General features: G+C 49.1%; 1 protein-coding gene across 1 annotated transcript in view; it reads right to left on the bottom strand.

Moving 5' to 3' along the window:
* Nucleotides 1-22: 22 nt before the first annotated feature.
* PICMEDRAFT_160624 (hypothetical protein) overlaps nt 23-220 on the bottom strand; it is a 3,570-nt gene continuing 3,372 nt past the window's right edge. The window contains exons 5-6 of the mRNA XM_019161077.1: nt 164-201; nt 23-45 (exon numbers count right to left, since the gene is read on the bottom strand). Coding sequence (XP_019016146.1) covers nt 172-201 — 30 coding nt within the window. The 3' untranslated portion in view covers nt 23-45; nt 164-171. The remainder of the gene's footprint in view (nt 46-163; nt 202-220) is intronic.

Consider the following 220-nt stretch of genomic DNA (forward strand, 5'->3'; position numbering starts at 1 on the left):
TTTGAGGAAGCACCAGAAGTGTTGGATGGACTACCAGATGATGCACTAGTTTCAGATGATGCACCAGATGAAGCACCAGATGTGTTCGAGGAAGCACCAGATGAAGCACCAGAAGTGTTCGAGGAAGTAGCAGATGAAGCACCAGAAGTGTTCGAGGAAGCACCAGAGGTGTTAGATGGAGTACCAGATGAAGCACCAGATGTGTTCGAGGAAGCACCAG

The sequence above is a fragment of the Pichia membranifaciens genome (genome assembly GCF_001661235.1).
Source record: "Pichia membranifaciens NRRL Y-2026 unplaced genomic scaffold PICMEscaffold_5, whole genome shotgun sequence".
Classification (NCBI taxonomy): domain Eukaryota; kingdom Fungi; phylum Ascomycota; class Pichiomycetes; order Pichiales; family Pichiaceae; genus Pichia; species Pichia membranifaciens.